This window comes from Caretta caretta, chromosome 2 (assembly GCF_965140235.1).
Source record: "Caretta caretta isolate rCarCar2 chromosome 2, rCarCar1.hap1, whole genome shotgun sequence".
Lineage (NCBI taxonomy): Eukaryota > Metazoa > Chordata > Testudines > Cheloniidae > Caretta > Caretta caretta.
Window position 1 is genome coordinate 143,629,386 of NC_134207.1, and position 18,308 is coordinate 143,647,693.

The following is an 18,308-nucleotide window of genomic DNA, read 5'->3' on the forward strand; positions in this document are numbered from 1 at the left end:
CCGGTGCAGTAGGACTGCTAGCCATCCTCATCTCCTGCCTGCTCACCGTAAGATGGTACAATAGGACTGCCTGCAGGACTAAAGAGAATGACCTGGTCGAGTCACTCCTAATTTAGTCCCTGCACTCATGTCTGGCCAGGCGCTCCTGACAAACCTTACCAAGGCAGCCAGGAGCACCTCGGACACAATGACGATGGTTTTCAGGCCTATTGCACCGTCTGCTGCCACAAGGCAATGGATTGCTGCTGCTGTGTAGCAATGCAGTACCGCGTCTGCCAGCACCCAGAAGACATATGGTGACAGTGAGCTGAGTGGGCTCCATGCTTGCCGCAGTATGGCGTCTGCACAGGTAACTCAGGAAAAAAGGCGCGAAACAATTGTCTGCCTTTGCTTTCACGAAGGGAGGGAGGGAGGGCCTGACGACATGTACCCAGAACCACCCGAGACAATGTTTTTTGCCCCATCAGGCATTGGGATCTCAACCCAGAATTCCAATGGGCGGCGGAGACTACGGGAACTGTGGGACTACTCACAGTGCAACACTCAAGAAGTCGACGCTAGCCTCGGTACTGTGGAAGCAGTCCACCGAGTTAATGCACTTAGAGAATTTTGTGTGAGGACACACAATCGACAATATAAAAACGATTTCTAAAAAAACGACTTCTATAAATTCGACCTAATTTCGTAGTGTAGACATACCTTTAGAGATTATTGCTTATACTAATCCAAAAATGCCTTGTTTTGGAAAAAAATATTGTTTCTGTCAATCATTTATTGGAAGGCTGTATCCATGTCCACCAGGTATTTCCTTAGCTATCCTGGAGACCCATACTTTAGGAAAACAGATTGGTTAATAAGTGGGTTGTTTTTAGGAAACCCTTAATAAACACAGGAGAGGGCAATATGTGAGCTATTCTGGGGATACCCTACATCTTTTTTCGGGGTACAATGCCCTTTATTCATCCGCAGAACAGGAACTGCAGGAGCATTGGCATATATCCCAAACATTTTTGCTCACGTGCTTCAGCCATCACCTGGTGGGACCTCTTGGGGTTTGTCTACACAGCTAAAAAACAGCCACAGCAATGAGTCTCAAAGGCCAGGTTTACAGACTGGGCTTCATGCTACGGTGCTAAAAATAGCTGTTTAGATATTTGGGTTTGGGCTGGAGCTTGAGTTCTAAAACCACTCTCTTGGACTTCACAGCCTGCACCCGAATGCTTACACAGCTATTTTTAGTGCTTCAACACAAGCCCAAGTCTGTGGGCCTAAGCTCTGAGACTTGCTGCCTCAGGTATTTGTTTTGCCATTTAAACATACCCCTACAGTCAGCAGGGATTCCAATTTCCATGCCCATTCAATACATGGCCTCTTAAATATGACTGCCAGAAAGGCTGTCAAAAATTCCATTTGCCATTTTAAGTTTTGTGATGTGGACTCTTGTTCTGAAGGAAATGAACTGAGACTACTAATTCATTTCTCTTAGATCAAACAACAGCACAGTAACAACTTTCAATAACTATTGACCTCATCTGTACTCCTATTAGAGACTCAGAAATGAAAGATTTTGTTTCTTCTTGTCAGTCCCTTGAACCATCCACCTCCCCCTATATCCAGAACATTTATGTGAAAACAGAATGTGTTCCATGAATTTAGACACTATGAAAATTAAAATAAAATTGTTTCCAACAAAAGCCCTAGTGATGATGTAGTACAGAGGCGGGCAAACTTTTTGGCCTGAGGGTTGCATCCGATTTCTGAAATTGTATGGAGAGCTGGTTAGGGGAGGCTGTGTCTCCCCAAACAGCAAGGCATGGCCCGACTCCCGCCCCCTGTCCGAACCCCCCGCTTTTCGCCCCCTGACGGCCCCCCCGAGACTCCTGCCCCATCCAACCCCCACTGTTCCCTGACGGTCCCCCGGGGACCCCTGCCGCATCCACCCCCCCCCGCTCTCGGTCCCCTGACCACCCCTGGACCCCCCCACCCCTAACTGCCCCCCGCCACCCCATCCAATCCCCTCCCTCCTTCCTGACTGCCCCCCTGGGACCCCTGCCCCATCCAACCCCCCCTTCTCCCTGACTGCCCCCGGACCCCTCACCCCTAACTGCCTCCCACCGCCCCATTCAACCCCCCCCTCCTTCCTGAGTGCCCCCCCGGGACCCCTGCCCCATCCACACCCCCTGCTCCCTGTCCCCTGACCGCCCTCCGCCACCCCATCAAATCCCTCCTCTCCTTCCTGACTGCCCCCCTCCGGGACCCCTGCCCCCATTCAACTCCTATTCCTCGCCCTCTGACCGCCCCAACCCCTATCCACGCCCCTGATCACCCCCTGAACTCCCCTGCCCTCTATCTAACTCCCCCTTGCTCCCATACCCGCTGCCTGGAGCGCTGGAGGCTGGCAGCGTGGCTGCACCAGGACAGGCAGCCGCGCCATGCCACGCAGCAGAGAACCGGGTCAGGCTGGGATCTGCAGCCCTGCTGCCCAGAATATAGCTCTGCGCAGCAGCGTGGCTACGGGGGAGAGGCCGGGGGCGAGCCTCTTGGGCCAGGAGCTCGGGGGCTGGGCAGGACGGTCCCGCGGGTCGTAGTTTGCCCACTTCTGATGTAGTAAGTGGCATAAGAATATGTCCAACTGGAAACAACTGAAGAAAGTTACCCATTACATGTCAACCTGACACCAGATATTATGAAACATTTTCCTTTACATAACAAACTGGTAGCTTTTCAGGTAATAATGCAGAACATACCTATGTTGCAGGAAACCAATAAAAGGTGAAACTCCCGTTCCTGGACCCACCATCATAAAAGGGACAGATGGATCTGAAGGTAAGTGGAAAGTGTTGATTGGACGAGCAAAAATAGAGACCTAGAATGAAATTAAATACTATTACATGTGTGGGAACATATGTGTGTGTGTGTGTGTTCGTTCCCACACACATGCACACGCGTACACAGAACAAATTAATGAATTATATTTGAATGATTGTAGTCTGCTTAAACTTCCCAGCTTACTGAAGTCATGTAAATATTTGAGGCCAAATTTCAAATAGGTTTCTGAAAATATAGATGCCAGATTTGCAGTCTATCTGCATGTCCAAAAGTGGGTAAATGCACACAGAAACATGGGTTTCTGAATATGAAAACTGATACAATCTCAAATTTAGGAGAGGCATTTTTAGAGGTTCTTGACATTTTGATCTGTAGTACTCTGAGGAAACAAGGCTTTCTTGATGCTAATCTTAAACTGTTTCTTTCCTTCCACTTGTGACCCCTGCTCCCATCATCTCTTATTATTATGGAAAAGAGTCAAATGTGAGTTTCTCTGGAACTGCAAGACTGACTCCCTGTGAGAGTGAGTGAGAGATAGACATTTTTCTCTCAACAAAAATTGAACCATCTGTTGAACATTAAATATTCTCTATATTGGTCTGTTTGTGCCATCTTAATTGAAAATAATAATTACCCAGCTAGAAACAAGGTTAACAGGTTTCCCCTGTCCAGAGGTTTAACACATTATAAAATTTCCCTACCCCCAATTTAAGAGAACATTTTCAAAGGGACGGTTGGAAGAAGAGATTCACAGGTCTAAAGCCAGAAAGAATTGCTGTGGTTATCTAATCTGATCTCCTGTATACCACAGCCCATAGAGCTTCCCTGAAAAAATTCCTAGAGCACAGCTTTTAGAAAAATATCCAATGTTGATTGAAAAATTGTCAGTGATAGAGAATCTACCACAAGAAGCCAGATTTGAAATGGGACCTTTAGATCTTCACTCCAATGCTCGCCCAATTGAACTAGTTCAGCAAAAAAATAAAAGATAAAATAAGACATCTGCCTTAGAAGAGGCTCTTTTCTATGTCACTGTGGACAGCACCACCATCCTGCTTGCAACCCAGGACAATAGTCTGGGCATTATCTTTGACTCAGCCTTCTCTGTAGACCTACACATCCAGGCCATGTCTAAATCTTGCTGCTTCTTCTTTCAAAACACCTCCAAGATCCAGACTTCCCTCTGCCCACACAGATAAAACTTATCCAGGCCCTCCAACATGTTACATATTGCAACACCTTTCTCTCTGATTTTGACAAATGCTTGCCCCCTTAAATCCACTGAAAATGCCACAAGTATCTTCTTGGATTATCCTTCTAACCACATTACCCGCCCCTGCATCCCTCTGTTAGTTCCACCTGTTTAGCTGTATCAAACACAAGCTTCTTGTCTTTTTCTTTTCAGGCCAATCATGTCAACCCCCACCTCTGCTCTGCCAGTGATGTCAACAGTCATTGTCCATCAGTGCAGTTTTTCCTCAGGCACCTCTGTGATTTCTTAAATGCCACCCCTTTTGCATAGTAGAAGCTACACTGTGATGGTTTGCTTTTGTGGGGAACACTGCCTGGTCAGGGCTTAGACCCTTCAACATGCGGGGTGGAGGGCAGGTTGGTAGGGGAGCCAGGGACCTCCCACTCCACTGGGTTCCGGCCTAGGGCCCTGTGACGGCTATCAAAGGCCTAATACCCAGGCCTAGGCTGCCTTCCCTGGACCACTTCCTACCACTCCGCTAATGTCCAAAGTTCCCAGTCTGTGGCAAGGAGGTGTAAATGGAGGGGGTCCGGTGTAAAGTTGGCAAGGGGGTCAGGTTACCACTAAATGCCTCCTTGTGGCCATGCTTGGTGTGACAGCTCTCTCTCTCTCTCAGGGCAGCAGCTGCCTCCTCCTGTGACTTGACCCTCTGGCCAGGTCAATTTCCAATCTCTCCCCTGTCCTGGTAGTCCACAAACAACCCAAGGGGAATTAACACAAACAAACAATTCATATGAGAGAGAGAAGGAAATTCTTCCCTCTCAAGGTGTATCTGAAGCAGATTCTCCCTTCCCTCAGGGAGGAACCTTCCAGCAGTTGTTGCTGGGAGAGATCCTGCCTTCTCTCAGCCCTTTCCTCAGGAGCTACAAGTTGCAGGTCTGCTCCCTTCCCTGGTTTGCCCACAAATGAGCTGTTCTTCTCCCTTTTAACACCATCTCTAGTGTGTGCATCTTTTGCAGGTATGGCAGGATGGGACTGGCTGAGCTCAGAACATCTCCTTAACCCTTGTTGCCCAGTATGGGGTTTGAATATCCCATCACATGTACATAAAAATCATCACAAAGCCACTACATTATCCTTCTTCAAATCACTCCTTCAACTTCACTTAACTGTGATGTCCACAAAACACGTGACAATGTGCTAGGCAGTTGGTGAACTGCGACTGCTGTTTGTTATACTGCAAATCATCTTTGTTTCGATTTTCACTAAGAAGGTTCGTGGTGACTGGACATCTAACATAGCGAATACCAGTGAAAATGAGGTAGGATCAGAGTCTAAAATAGGGAAAAAACACGTCAAAAATTACTTGGACAAGTTAGATGTCTTCAAATCACCAGGGCCTGATGAAACGCATTCTAAAATACTCAAGGAGCTGACTGAGGAGATATCTGAGCCATTAGCAATTATCTTTGAAAAGTCATGGAAGATGGGAGACATTCCAGAAGACTGGAAAAGGGCAAATATAGTTGTCCATCTATAAAAAGGGAAATAAGGACAACCTGGGAAATTACAGACCAATCAGCTTAATTTCTGTACCCGGAAAGATAATGGAGCAAATAATTAAGCAATCAATTTTCAAACACCTAGAACAGTAGTCCCCAACCTTTCTGTGGGAATAGCATATTGCTATTCCCAGAAGCCTGTGGCGGGCGTCGGACATCCTGTTGCCGAAATGCTGCTGAGAAGCAGCAGCGGCAAGAAGTGTCGCCGCTGAAATGCAACCGAGAAATCCAACGCTTCTCGGCAGCATTTTAGCGGGCGATTCTCTGGCGGCCGTGCTCAGTGGAGGCATTTCGGCGGCGGGGTGTCCTATGGGCCCACAAAAATGCCCCAGAAGGTGCCATGGCCTAGAAGATAATAAGGTGATAAATAACAGTCAGCATGGATTTGTCAAGAACAAATAGTGTCAAACCAACCTGATAGCTTTCTTTGACAGGATAACAAGCCTTGTAGATAGGGAGGAAGCGGTATATGTGGTATATCTTGACTTTAGTAAGGCTTTCGATACTGTCTCACATGTACTTCTCAAAAACAAACTAGGGAAATATAACCTAGATGGAGCTACTATAAGGTGGGTGCACAGTTGGTTGGAAAATCATTCCCAGAGAGTAGTTATCAGTAGTTTAAAGTCATGCTGGAAGGGCATAACAAGTGGAGTCCTGCAGGGATTGGTTCTGGGTCCGGTTCTGTTCAATATCTTCATCAGTGATTTAGACAATGGCATAGAGAGTACACTTATAAAGTTTGCGGACGATACCAAGCCTGGAGGGGTTGCAAATGCTTTGGAGGATAGGATTAAAATTCAAAATGATCTGGACAAATTGGAGAAATGATCTGAAGTAAATAGGATGAAATTCAATAGGGACAAATGCAAAGTACTCCACTTAGGAAGGAACAATCAGTTGTGCACGTATGAAATGGGAAATGACTGCCTAAGAAGGAGTATTGCGGAAAGGGATCTGGGGATCATAGTGGATCACAAGCTAAACATGAGTCAACAGTGTAACGCTGTTGCAAAAAAAGCAAACATCATTCTGGGATGTATTAGCAGGAGTATAGTAAGCAAGACAACAAGTAATTCTTCCACACTACTCTGCACTGATTAGGCCTCAACTGGAGTATTGTGTCCAGTTCTGGGCGCCACTTTTCAGGAAAGATGTGGACAAATTGGAGAAAGTCCAGTGAAGAGCAACAAAAATGATTAAAGGTCTAGAAAACATGACCTATGAGGAAAGAGTTACAAAATTGGGTTTGTTTAATCTGGAGAATAGAAGACAGAGGGGACATAACAGTTTTTAAGTACATAAAAGGTTGTTACAAGGAGGAGGGAGAAAAATTGTTCTTCTTAAACTCTGAGGATAGGACAAGAAGCAAGGGGTTTAAATTGCAGCAAGGGCTATTTAGGTTGGACATTAGGAAAAACTTCCTAATTGTCAGAGTGGTTAAGCATTGGAATAAATTGCCTAGCGAGGTTGTGGAATCTCCATCATTGGGGATTTTTAAGAGCAAGTTGGACAAACACCTGTCAGGGATGGTCTAGATAATACTTAGTCCTGCCTTGAGTGCAGGGGACTGGATTAGATGACCTCTCAAGATCCCTCCCAGCTCTCTGATTCTATGATCTTACTGCTATGTTGTGCTCCCTCAATCCTGTTGTTGCATCCATTTGTTGCCTCCTATCTTATACTTCAAATTGTGAATTCTTCTGGGCAGTGGTCATCTTTTTGCTGTGCGTGTATGATGACTAGTAGAGTGCAGCCCTAATCCCAAATTGAGGCCTTTAGCCCTTACCACAATACATATAAATAACAATAATGGGGACTCAACCTACTCCACTGAAGTCAATGGCAAATGACAAACTTATTTTTGTGAATTAATTCACTGGAGCAAGATTAGGTCCTTCGTTAAGGGAGACCCCAATTTTATTTATTTATAAAGTTTAAGGGGAGAAATGTTAGAATAAAATTTAAGAAATTCTGCTCTACCACGTAAAACAAGTTTTTTTAAAAAAAAACAACAACTCAGTTCTTGTTGTTTAATCCTCTGTGTGAAGCTCCCTTTTATCATTTCTCTAAAAATATTACAGCCCTATGTTTCTTTTTGCTATTTAACAATAAGAAATTAGTGCAATTCCTGCAGGGGAAGCTGAAGTTTGTATTTATAAAACCATAGTGCATTCCACCATATTTGAGTTAGTGGGTTACTTTTGCCATTATGTATTCCAATACTGTGTGTGGTTCTGATTTTTTTTAATATTGCTTCTGCAAATGGTACATGTATATCTATTTTTAAAAGAGTTTGTAATTAATCTAGTATATTTCTGCTCAACACCAGCCTCATTCATTTTGTATTGGTATTCTACATATTTTGCAATCAATGTGTACAGCTGCACATTTATCTATGTTGAATTTTAGCTTACACAGCAGATAAAAACAGCTTAGAATTTTGTTCAGCCCACTGTAGTAATTAACCTTTCATTCTTCTCCCCCACACCCACCATATGTTTAGGCCCCTTTCCCATGTCCCAGTAGTAATTTAAAATGTGATAATATATATTAAATCAAAGATGTTTGTGAAAGCTGGGATAAACTACATCATATGCACACTGAGTCAATTTCCCTTGAAAATAATTTTTAAAAAATTAAATAATTTTTAAGACAGATCTTCCTCTAGTAAATTTGACAAATTACCTCTGACTATGGATATCTTGCAACTGGACTCCCTCTTTTAATCAAATAGATGGTGATCTAAACTTTTTGGTGTCAGTTGTTCTTCCTTTTTGGCATGCTGCTTATACAGTATCCTGCCAGATTTTTGATATTTCACTTATTTCTAATGAGCCTGAGAGCATGATGAATATACCTGATGGCAAGCAATTCTCTGACAAAAAATACCCTGTAAATCCCTTCTCATGAGGCAATAAATAATATACACATAAGGTGTTGTAAAAAGGTGTCATCTTCCAACAGTTCCCTGACCTTAGGTATAACACCAGAAATCTCTCAATCTTCTATGGTTGTTCCAGAAACTTTTCCAATATAGTAACTTTCAGTAACATGGCCTGCTACAAAACCTCACAAGAGATGGAAAAATCATGAGGTTCACCACTGAGAGAGAAAAAGAGCACCCTCTTGGCAACACTTACAGCCCCCAACAGCACTCTAACACGAGTTACAACATATTACGCGACTAAGGCCCTATGTAAACCATGATTTCATGGACTGCAAAGAAATCGTGAAGTTAGCTCAACACCACATTTTTTTTTTCAATATTCTTAAACAAAATGAAAATGTGTACAAATTATTTCATACAAAGATCACTGTAGCAAACTGCACAGTTGAGATGTTACATCTCCATGTGTACTATTTTCCCGCATGCACAGAATAGTGTGCTGCAAAGTAATCACACCATCAATGTGACTGAATATAATCTAGCTGGGAAACACTGTACACTACAAATAAGAAAATGGATGCCTCAAAAAAAAAAAAAAAAGTGTCTGCAGCAGATCACATAAAGCAGTATCCACCATGAGTTTTACTCAGTGATGGAGATAAGCTCTTCAGTACCTCCTGAAATGTTACTGTACATCACTACCAAAAAAGTTCAAAACAGTCAACTGGCTTTAGGTGCTTATCAAAAGGTGGAAACTGAGAGCAGTATAGCAACTCTTTTACTTGTGAAGAAATAAAAGCCAGTGACTTCCTTGTTTCAAAATTCCACTGAAAACTGTAAGGCACGCAATTCACTAAATATTGACAAGACAGACACATTTGTTTGCACAAATATCTCCCTTCATAAAACTGGACAACCAAAGGCTATGGGAATTTTTCAGAAAGAATGTAGTAAATGGTGGAGTGATTCCTTCATCAACCCAGCTGAGATATGAATATTTACCTAAAGTTGACAAGTGTCAGAAGAAGGAGATTATGGAATTTGTAAAGAAGTCTGGGTGGCTGTCCGTGGTCACTGACAAACTAACTGATGCCCAAGATGAGTATCTGTTACATATTTTGTTTTGCAAGTCCTAAATGGTGAAGACAATCTAACTTGTAACGGAAAGTTGTCCTTGCTGATACCATTTACCTATATGTGGTTATTTACAACACCATTGCACACGCTACTGTAAAGTGCTGAATACCTTTGGAGTGGATTTTGATTATATTAGTTCATCTATCTCTGACAACACACCCTATGTCAAAAGCTTACAATCAAATGCTTTGGCATTACTGCTTAACTCAGTTCAACATACCTGTAGTGCTCACATAGTAGCCCTTGATAATGAGATCTGAAGGACCAATTTCCCAAAGGTTGACAAGCTAACAGAAAGAGTCAAAAAAGTTTGTAAATATCATCCGAGCAGAAAATTGCATTTCAAAGAAAATCTGCAAAGGGCAGTCTAGGCTGTGGGTTCGAATCTTCCTGTGAAACTGCCCCCTAAGGCAGTTAAGACAAGATAGGAAGCTTGTATGCTGCTACTGATTACCATACACAGTACATTACTTTTTACTTGAGTTTGGTGGAAGAGGAGATGAAAGTTACAAACACAAAGTGTTAAGGAGCTGAAACATCTGTTGTACGGTTCCGAAATTTTACAGCTACAACTCAATTTCATCTACACATAAGCGGGGGAATTGGTCCTGCTATTGTGGGGAACGTTCCCAGCTTATACACTACCTCGGTGAAGTGGGCTAGCAAAAGGATCTGAGTCCTCGCTCCCACTTCCTTTACCCATAGGCCTGCCTGACCTCAAGGGCTCCCCTTCCACTCTCATGCGTGGCAGAGTCCTCATAACCCAAACAAAGCTGGGCCCAGGATTCCTTGGGGGCTCGATCCCCAACATTGTTTTGGTCACTTAGGGAAGGGGCTAGGGTGTCCCCACTCCGGGATTTGCTCTCTGCACTGGATGCTTCCCTGACCCACTGATCATTACATACAGTTCAAAGCAAATACAACTGATTAAACAGCAATCAATTTAAAAAAATAAGGAAAAAATGGGAAAGGTTAAAGGAAAACACATAACCCCGCTCTGTGGCATGGGGACATCACAACCAGCATCTCTGGAATGTAAGGGAAGTTCAGTCTGTTCCTCACAAGCCCCAGGCCTCCTTCTCAGGCCTTTGCTGTGCTGCAGGGATGCTGTGGTTCAGACACTTGCTCTGGTGGTGGCCACACGCTCTTAAGCTCTAGGTGGCAGGACCCTTCTTCCCAGAATTGCCTCCGCTCCACTGGGGTTATAATCCCCATCCAAGTCTGGCCAGCCAGGCGTCTTAGCTGGGCCCGCTGCCCAGGGTCCCCCTTGTTCTCCCCGGCTGCACACGGCACTGGACTGCCTCAACTCCAGCTCCACTCTACCTCAGCTCTGTTACTGCTGCTCTGCCTCCAGCTCACTGAGCTGCTTCTCTGGCCCCTCTGGCTCTGGTTGCTGCAGCTCTCCTCCTAGCACAGGTCTGCTCTGTGGGCTGCTTTTCTGGTCCCTCTGGATCTGGCCCAGCTCTGCTCCCCAGCTGAGCTTGGGCCCCGGCTTTCTCCTTAGCTCAGCCCAACTCTGTCTGACCCAGGCAATTCCAGCTCATACGGTGGACAGAATCCCCCTGGCCTCCTGATTCCCTGATTAGCCTGCCTGCCCTCTCAATCAGGCTGACCTGGAGCATTGGCCTCTCCCCATTGTTCTTGGGGACAGTCAGTCTCACAGTCCTGATTTCCCATTGGCCCTTCCCCTTACTTTTGGTACTGGGAGCTAGCCAATCAAAAAAAAACAAAAAAAACCCAACAACAACAAAACCTAACAAACAAACCACTGAGTTTTAGTAAGGGGACAACAGTCCCCTTACATTAAGGTATGGCAAAAAGCTTGCTGATTTGATCAAATGGTTTGAAAGCTGTGAGATGTGCATGAATCAAGTATACAATAAAGTTGTTGACTTAATTAACAACTTACTGAGCACTTAAAAGTGAGCAAGACAGTGGTGATGCAGGGATTCAAAGCCAATATATTAAAACTTTTACTGAAGTTGCAGATAAGATTACAAACTACAACCTCCCGAAGTGCATGGAAAGAAAACCTCATTTCACCCACCCAGCATGCCAGTTCCTTAAAGCAGTAAGGGTCTTTGATACCTTGCAAGTATATACTTTAAAAATGGATGCCATCCCACTCGATTTCTTAAATCATTTCAACAGGAGCTGCAAAACTGAAATAAAAGGCTACTGGTTTTATGCAAAGGAATGCAGCAATGACTACCTTTTGGAGGTCTACAGAACCTTGTCTTTCCATGTCTTTCAAAATTTGCCAAGCAATATTTATTTGCAGTCCCTAGCTCTGTGGATGCCAACTAGAGTGTTTCAGCATATGGGCGATTCCTACTGAGCAGAGGCAATCCATCAAAAAGGAACCACTCAACAAACTGATACTTAACTTTAATTAAAAAAAGAAATAGAAATAATTGAATATTTAGTTGACTGTATATGTGTTTGCTTACTGCTAATTTTAGTTGTAAAATTAATTCCATGCATACTCCATGAAATTCAATATTTTGCCCTTTACATTATGATGAATTTTTTAAACTAAACAAAATTTTCACAGGGCACTCTATATGACCTTATTAGAAGTGCACTGGGGCCAGATTGGGAGTCTAGTCTTTTAAGGAGATGGAACCTTACCGAATCAGCCATTCCGCTGGCTGACACACAAACCCACCTTTCCACTATTTCAACACTACACAGACATCCCTTCTACAGCATTTTTCAACAGTGTGGGAGCACTGCTCACACTTTCCCCTCCCAGCACACACATTGCAGCTCTGCTTCTCTGCCTCTGATCAAAAATCTTGGCTCTGGCTGAAGCACACACACAGAGCAGGGAGCTGAGTACTCTCTCCCTAATGCATAGGGGCAGAATAAAGTGCCATAACCCAAGAGAGAGCTGGACAGAAAATCAGGCAAAAGAGAAAAAAGACATTCCTTTCTAGGAGTAGTGTCATAAATCTACCTTTTCAGTGGCTGTTCAAAGATATGAATCTTTCTCTAAAGGAAGTCATTTCAAGGAGAAAATGGCAAGAGTGAAATATTTTTTAGAAAAACAGAATAGGTTACCTGAACTCTATAATTAGTTTTTCACTTTCTTACATTACTGCTATATGTATACACTCATAGTCATACTTTGTGTGGTGGGATCGAACCATACGCAATTATTGAAAAGGGGGAGGGAATAGCAAGGATACTGTCAATACTGCAGTGTTACAACCTTTACCCATTGGCTGATCAAATGTACACATCTACCTGTGCAGAAAGACTCAGAAAGGGAGAGAAATAGTTTTACCAGAAATGTTGAAACTGCCCTCTGATTGGCTAACCGTAAGCCAGCTGACCCTTTTACAAAGTTATAAAAGACCGAGGCAGCTGTGGAGGAGGTTGTCACAGAAAAAAAAGCTCATGGACCAAGGTCCTGATTCTGATACCAGACTCCACTTTTCAGTGTCAAAAGTAGATAGGAAGCTGGTCAAAAGAAGCCTGGGCTAACATTACTCATGCACTAAATTCTCTGCTGGCAAAAGTCAATGGAACTGAACCTATTTAAACCAATAGAGAATTTCAGTAAATGAGCCGTCATAGTGGGTTAATTTCCTTTTTAATATGCACATGTAACTCCCACGAAGATTACTGCAAGTTACATGTGCATTTCAAGGTGAGGATTAGATATGAGGAACAAGCTGCAAATGAAGATCTGCTTCCAAACTCCTCCCGAGATGGAGGAGCATTTAAACCCGGGTTTTGGATTCTGGCCCATCATTATTAATTTTAAATCCCTCCATGAATTCACTCCAACATGATGGTTATATATACTTTGCCAGGATATGCTATTCATGGATAAAATTAACAGAGATTTTAAACAGAAAAAAATCCCATTGGAGATATACCACACTGCAGATATAAAGGGATCACAAAGGGAAGGAGAAACTTGTAACTAGGGGTGTAACTGTACAAATGGAGAAACATATTGCCAGTATCAGAATATCTGAGCCTCAGATCAAAGAAATAAGGAAAATTTTTTTTTCCAGGAATACACATTCTAATTGTATCACCCTAAAACCACAAGAATTTAGATCTTGTTTTGGTACCTTTACAGCTGACAATTTTTCTTCCTTTTTATGTGGCTGAAGCATTGGTGCGACTAACTCAGCGAGCCAACCTGTACACACTCCTTTTCGTGAAACCAGTCGAGATGGGGAGGATGGAAACTCCACAACATTAAAAACAAACTGCAGTTTTCCTGGTTGAAATAAATTGGAGCTGCAATGACACAAATGATTGAACAATCAAAATACTATCTGAGAAGGAATCAGTACAGTAGCTTCATTTTGAGCCTAATCCAAATCTCATTGAAGTCAGAGTCTATCCCTTGACTTCATGGGGTGGGGTTGTACAGGGCTGGATTGGCAGGTGCCTGGACAATACCATATGAATGACTCACAGAATTCAAACAGAACTCTTCTGAATTTATCAGATTCATATGCATGAGAGTTTTATTTTGTGAGAGCACTGGTAAAATGTTACCATCCACTCAAAGAATATTGCTTTATTTATATGCAACACAACATTTGTGTATGTTTTTAATTAGAACATTTTTATAACACTTTTTATTAAACTAAAAAATGAACTTAGATTCTTTTCTACCCAGGTTTTATTTTTCCTTTCTTCCACCCTATTTCTTCTCCTCCATCTATTGTCTCCATCTTTTTCTATTTCCCCTCATTCTAGATTTTATTTAATGTTTAATATTATTCCCTTTCTTTTCCTCTCTCTCTCCATTCCTTTCCTATCTTCCCACTCATCCTTTTTTAATCTATTTCCAGCTCTCCATTCTTTTTTTAACCAATTTCATCACTTTCCTCCAATTACTTCCTCCTTCTCATCGTCAGTCTCCCCCTCCTCCATTCCCACTCAATAACTCTTCCCCTTGCAATCTTCTCACCCATAAATCAGCTTCCTGATGTCTCTCTCAGAGAACTCAACTTGGCCTGCTGGGGAAGGCTGCTAGGCAGGTCCTTCCCAGAGACTGCCATGCCTTCAATACTTGTCCCTGTTAAAGGGCTATTGGGGGTCTCTTCCTTCTCCTCTTTCTGCCTCACAGGATTTGGGGATGGAGAGCCAGGCTGCAGTGATCTTCTGTATCTCTTCCCAAAGGCAAAGGCTGGGAGCTACCTGGCTGAGTTAGTTCAGCAGCACTAGTAAATGGGAGCAGTTAGTCACTCCACTCAGTCTGCCTGATCTCAGAGTAAAGCAGTTCCAGGACTGGCAGCTGAGCAGCGAGACAGCCCTGCTGCTCATGGAAGACATCAATCCACTAGGCAAATGCCTCATGGCCCAATCTAGTCCTGAGATTATTTACTTGCCTGCTGTGTGTAACTAAAGCCATAGTGCACACTTGTGCTGGAAGTATTCCAAATAAATCAAGGACATTTTCATGTGTTTATTCTTGCCTCAAGATTTCTAAAAATAAAATAAAATAAAATAAAATAAAATAAAATAGTTCCACTGTGAGGGACTTCTGTAGAAGTAGTTACCTATGTGCTGGGGATTTTAGCCACTGGGGATTGCATGTGTATGTACAAACTCAAACAGGTAAAGCTGATTTCCACACAGACCGCAGGATCAAAGTTCTCTTAAACAAAACTAAATTGCAATATAACCCAGAGTTTGCTCTCTGTAATGCCTTAACAAGGTATCCTTTTGTAAGGAAAAACCATGCCTAAATTACAAACAAGATATAATCTAAATATATCAGTACCTGGAAGCTGAATAGGACCTGGCTTGCAGTTTAGGAAGATGTTCTGAAACGAATAATAAAAAACCCATTGGTTATCATTGTTACATCAAAAATCATAAGCAAATTTCCTTATGCCTTACTAATAACACTGTGGAAGAATTTTAAATATATTATTTTTTTCCATTCGTATTGATTGTTTACTTTTTGCATTCCACAGAATTTGACAGGGAAAACCAACAAGTGAATCTTGACTCACTAGTCTCCTAGTCAGACTATTATAGCTTCCTCCCCCCAAAAAACTGCATGGGATTAGCAGATGTGCACAATGAAACAGGATTTCTGATTGGTGCTGTCTGTGAGTACACATTAACACAAACACAAGAAAATATAAACCAAAATAAGGTAGGTTTTGATTACTCTTTCAGTATAGCAGAGAGATTTACACATTTATTTCAAAGGTAGGGTGGCTCAATGGATGAGCCTTACGTCGGCCATATTAGATATCTGGGTTTCATTACAGCTCTATTTAAAGAATGGGTCTCAAACTCAATTTACCTTAGGGCCAGTGCCAGTCCTCAAATCCTCCCAGTGGGCCAATAATGTCAGTGAAGATGATGTTCAGAAAATAACATTTATATTGTATTTTTTATTTCAAATTTATTAGAAATAATAAAACTGTCATATAACTTTATACAATTCTTCGCCTGCCAGAGAGTTGTTAGTGTTTGCCAGACTCCTGGCAACGCTTCTGTTCTGTCACTTCGTTGATGTTTGGCCTCAGTGACTGAGCAGCTGAAACCTTCAGGATTGCAACAATGTGTGCATCAGATAGTTGTGTTCGGTATTTAGACTTGTTTATAGTCATTGTGGAAAAAAGTGATGCTGCCTCGATGGCTGACTCTGCCCGGCAACTAACGATGCTGCCTCCATGGCTGACTCTGCCCAGAAACTAGTGATGGTAATTCTGTCCCTCTCCTCCAGCCAATGGGAGCTGCGGGGGGCGGTGCCTGCAGGAGACATTGCCGGCAGCGTGTCTGCATGCGTCTCTCCTCCGCAGGCCGCAATGGGGAGGTTCTCGGGCCTCAGATGGCTTGCAGGCCGGAACTTTGAGACCCCTGATTTAAAGAGACCTTGTGTGACATCAAGAAAAGGAGTACTTGTGGCACCTTAGAGACTAACCAATTTATTTGAGCATGAGCTTTCGTGAGCTACAGCTCACTTCATCAGTAGCTCACGAAAGCTCATGCTCAAATAAATTGGTTAGTCTCTAAGGTGCCACAAGTACTCCTTTTCTTTTTGCGAATACAGACTAACACGGCTGTTCCTCTGAAACCTGTGTGACATCAGTTATCTTATCTATAAAATTGGGGAAACAATAGTTTCCTGCCATAGGTTATGGAGCCTTAATAGTAATGGCTGTGACGTGCACAGAAATATTAACAGCAGTTGGCTGAAGAGGTGAAATTTGAGTTCTTGGTTCCCCAGGTCAGTCTCTCTTAGACTACACAGTTTACTGTGTGGAAGTTTCTGTCTCTTTTTCTTCCTCTCCCCTCCTAGAATCCGAGCTCAGTGCTGGCATTTTAGGCAAATTCTGGCATACTACTTGATAGGACTATTAATAAAGTTGAATAATTTTTATTCATGAGGTTATTCAGCTTGTTCTTGGCACAAGACATTAACAACAGGGACAGTCCAGTCAAATACATTATGCATGCACACCGCCCCATAGATTTTCCCCTAATTCTTTGCCAAAAAGTTATAAGAAAGTTGTTATAAGAAACATGAAATTTAAAAACAGGTGTTTTGGAAGGAGGCTGTACTTCGGGAACCCCTCAATGAAATATTACCAAATTTGTACCTGGATCCTAAACTGCCATCCCACTTTTTCAAACCAATCTTACTATGCAGATACTATACAGGCCTGAAAACACAAATTTAAATGAACACTTTTACAGCCTTAACTAGTGCTCACTCCATAATCAGACAGATGTGTATTTGCACATTTTTTCCTTAGAAAGATGCAAAAACTTAAAAGGTTCTATTCAGCAGTAACTCAGCCTTCAGAGTATTAACTTACACCAGCATAACAGTGGTAGAAATCCTTGACGGTACAAAGTGTGGCTTGGGAGCACGTGCACTGTGGTAAAGTAGCTGTAAATCCACTTGAGTAGCGAGGTGGGGAATGGAAATAAAGGGTACGCACAGCAGAATTATGGATAAGCTAGAGACAAAAGGGGCACGCACATTTCTTTGGCACCCATGTACATCAGCACAAAGATGGAAGAGTCGTGACATAATTTAAGTCTGCCCTTCCTCATCAACCTGGAACAGGACAGAGTCAGACATGTGACCTACCACCCACACTAGTGAATCTCCTTTCCAGGACAGCAAATTCAGCTGGTATCTTGCATACTACACGTGTACACTTGAAACCTCTCTGAGCCACCTTTTGCTGGATTCATACACCATAATATGGACTACAGTATTTTGACATAGTGGACCACAGTATTTTATCTGAATACAAAAATGCAAAGATTTCTGGGGTCACTGAAATATTAAGTGCTTTTGTTTTCAAAATGACATTCCTTTTCTACTCAGAGAAATTTGGAGATAGCTACAGCTACGGTCTATCCTTTTAACATTATATTTAAGTACAATCCTGCAATCCACTCACCCACTAAATTCCTCAGGTCTTCTTGAATGACTAACAGTTGCAGGATGGATTATCTTTATCATAATGACATAGATTTACAGTACTCATGAACAGTGTTTAGACATGAGACAAATACTATATGTTAATTTGAAAAATATTGAATATTGAGTACCAGATAATAATACCACATGGGCTCCATTTAAGGAGGCCAACAACAACCAGTGCCACAGAGTCCTCTCATGAAAGGGTGGGGAGGAAGAGAAATACAACCACTGAGCTCCCCTTCCACAAAGGGAGGGCAGAAATAT

At 42.7% G+C, this 18,308-nt stretch overlaps 1 protein-coding gene across 9 annotated transcripts in view; it reads right to left on the reverse strand.

The window, feature by feature from the left end:
* MTRR (5-methyltetrahydrofolate-homocysteine methyltransferase reductase) overlaps window positions 1-18,308 on the reverse strand; it is a 118,313-nt gene that overhangs the window by 23,550 nt on the left and 76,455 nt on the right. For 6 of the 9 annotated variants that reach the window (XM_048839549.2, XM_048839548.2, XM_048839552.2 and 3 more), the window contains 3 exons: window positions 15,369-15,411; window positions 13,699-13,870; window positions 2,748-2,866 (listed from right to left, as the gene is read on the reverse strand). In XM_048839549.2, the coding sequence (XP_048695506.2) occupies window positions 2,748-2,866; window positions 13,699-13,870; window positions 15,369-15,411 (334 nt within the window). Of the gene's footprint in view, window positions 1-2,747; window positions 2,867-9,830; window positions 9,898-13,698; window positions 13,871-15,368; window positions 15,412-18,308 lie in introns of all 9 variants that reach the window. The other 3 variants (XR_012667096.1, XM_075125461.1, XM_075125462.1) reach the window with 1 other exon arrangement.